The following is a 2,500-nucleotide window of genomic DNA, read 5'->3' on the forward strand; positions in this document are numbered from 1 at the left end:
TGTGTGTGTGTGTGTGTGTGTGTGTGTGTGTCAGATGTCAGATTTATGTGCAAAGAAATCCCGCACACTGTCCATTCCACCAACAAACTTTAATACAACGTACGTATTAAAGTTTGTTGGTGGAATGGACAGTGTGCAAGATTTCTTTGCACTTGACTGGCAACCCCGCTGGGATAACATCCTACGCACCTGCCCAACTACAGAAGTGTGCAAAAGCGTCTTTGTTGAACAGATGTCAGATTTATGCCACTGTCATTCATTGCACAATGCTGAGTCACTCACACACACAAAGACAACACACATACACGTGGGCGTAGACGCGTGTGCACACTCATAGACAAAAAACAATACACAAAAGAAAATCAAGTAGCCTATGTAGGTCATTGGAAGGCCAAAAGCAGTTTTATTGTATTTTTATTGTGCAGAGTCTTTTAAAAAGCATAATGCATTGCAGTTCGAACTATAGCCTAACACAATTGAACTATAACACAGAACCAAACCTAGAAAATCTCTCATGCCGTTTAGACCTTCACTTACCTGAAGACAGCTCAAACCAACTGCAAAATTCAGTCACTTTCAGCTATTGGACATGCCAACATACTGTAGGCCTATACAGGAACATTTTCAATTGGCTAATGCTAATGCTAACGATAATGCATTGGTGAGCTGTATTGGTTTAGCCTAGCAACAATACATACAACAACAAATACATAAATGAAAATAGACACCGGTGAAAACATGACATCTTGCCAGAAGTAAATACAAGCAGATCAGTAAATCACCTACATTTGACGACATGTTTATAGACAAGACAGACACACTATCATTGCCAGAGCATTGGAAATATCCAGATGACATCACTGCGGTGTTGTGACATGTATAAATGACAGTAAAGTTTCCACGGTTAGCTCACCTGCCTGCCCCTCTATCTCCGTTACCCCAAGGCGCCAGGTGCGGCACGAGAGGGCAACATCATTGAAGCATTATGACATGTTTATAAAGTGACAAAGTGTCAGGATCACAAAACTGCAAGTATATAGATGACTCACTGATATATTATGTGAAATTTCCATTCAGACCTCGCCTGCGCACCCCTCTAATCCAACCTCAGGTGTTTCAATAAGGCACAGATGAGACACAGGTTGGGACATGATCAACTCTCGACTACAATTCCTTTCACGCTGAAGATGGTACAGGCCAAAACTATGTGCCATGCTATTCCACTAAATACAAGAGAATGTTGTTCAGAGAGCTTTTCTGTTTTTTGCTTTTTTTATCCTGTTTTTTTCTTTTCCTCAAAAAACTGGCAGGTGATCTACGCCAGCTGGGTGAGGGTGTACTGTAGGATATTGTGTTCCCAGTGCATCCATGAGATGTGTATTGTACAGTGTTAGGTTTCCATTTGGTACACACCTGTGCCCTCTATCTTCTGAGACCCAGGATGATATTATTTCATATATTATTTCATAATAGCAGTATAATAATAATGGCAAGACATCCTTCACCCATCTGGGTCACCTGGCCGATGGGTGAAGGATGTCTTGCCATTATTATTATACTGCTATTATGTTTCTTGCATGTAGCATTTCCACTGAAGTCTTACTGAAGTACCCTTCCTCCCTTCTACCTCTTCCCTGTGTTCCTCCATCCCTCCACGTCTCCACCTCTACCCCTTACCTGTTCCCCTCCATCCTTCTACTGTACCTCTCCTCCCCCCCAGGCCTCAGGTGTGTCGCAGGACGGCTGGGCGGAGCTCTCGCCTGGCTTCCTGTACCTGGAGCAGGTGTGCCTGATGCTGGAGCGGTTCGCCAAGCTGCAGGCACACCAGCGCGGACTGCAGACCGAGATGGAACAGCTCCGCAACCAGCAGAACCACAGGCCGCAGTACAGCACTCAGGTGAGAAGAACCGTAGAACATACGCAGAACACAATACAACTTTCAGATTAGTAAAATCACATCATGCAGAACACAGAACACTGAACAGCACTCAGGTGTAGAGCAGTAGAACCATAGAACACACTACCACACTCTGGTTAGTAGAACCATAGAACATAGAATATAGAATACTGCACGGCATTCAGGTGTAGAAGAACAGAACACACTACCGCATTCTGGTTAGTAGAACCGTAGAACACACAGTAGAATACAGCACAGCATTCATGTATAGAACAACATAACACACTCACTCTGGTTATTAAACCATAGAACATAAAGTAGAATACAATGCTGTCATGTGTAAGCGGTTAGAGTGTCAGACTTGTAGACCAAAGGTTGCTGGTTCGGCTCCGGACCCACCAGGTTGGTGGGGGGAGTAATTAACCAGTGCTCTCCCCCATCCTCCTCCATGACTGAGGTACCCTGAGCATGGTACCGTCCCGCCGCACTGCTCCCTTTCGGGCGCCATTGGGGGCTGCCCCCTTGCACGGGTGAGGCATAAATGCAATTTCGTTGTGTGCTGTGGAGTGCTGTGTCACAATGACAATGGGAGTTGGAGTTTCC

General features: G+C 44.9%; 1 protein-coding gene across 1 annotated transcript in view; it reads left to right on the forward strand.

The window, feature by feature from the left end:
- si:dkey-106l3.7 (dentin sialophosphoprotein) overlaps positions 1-2,500 on the forward strand; it is a 19,062-nt gene that overhangs the window by 7,853 nt on the left and 8,709 nt on the right. The window contains exon 2 of the mRNA XM_063210351.1: positions 1,721-1,897. Coding sequence (XP_063066421.1) covers positions 1,721-1,897 — 177 coding nt within the window. The remainder of the gene's footprint in view (positions 1-1,720; positions 1,898-2,500) is intronic.

Source organism: Engraulis encrasicolus, chromosome 11, assembly GCF_034702125.1.
Source record: "Engraulis encrasicolus isolate BLACKSEA-1 chromosome 11, IST_EnEncr_1.0, whole genome shotgun sequence".
Lineage (NCBI taxonomy): Eukaryota > Metazoa > Chordata > Actinopteri > Clupeiformes > Engraulidae > Engraulis > Engraulis encrasicolus.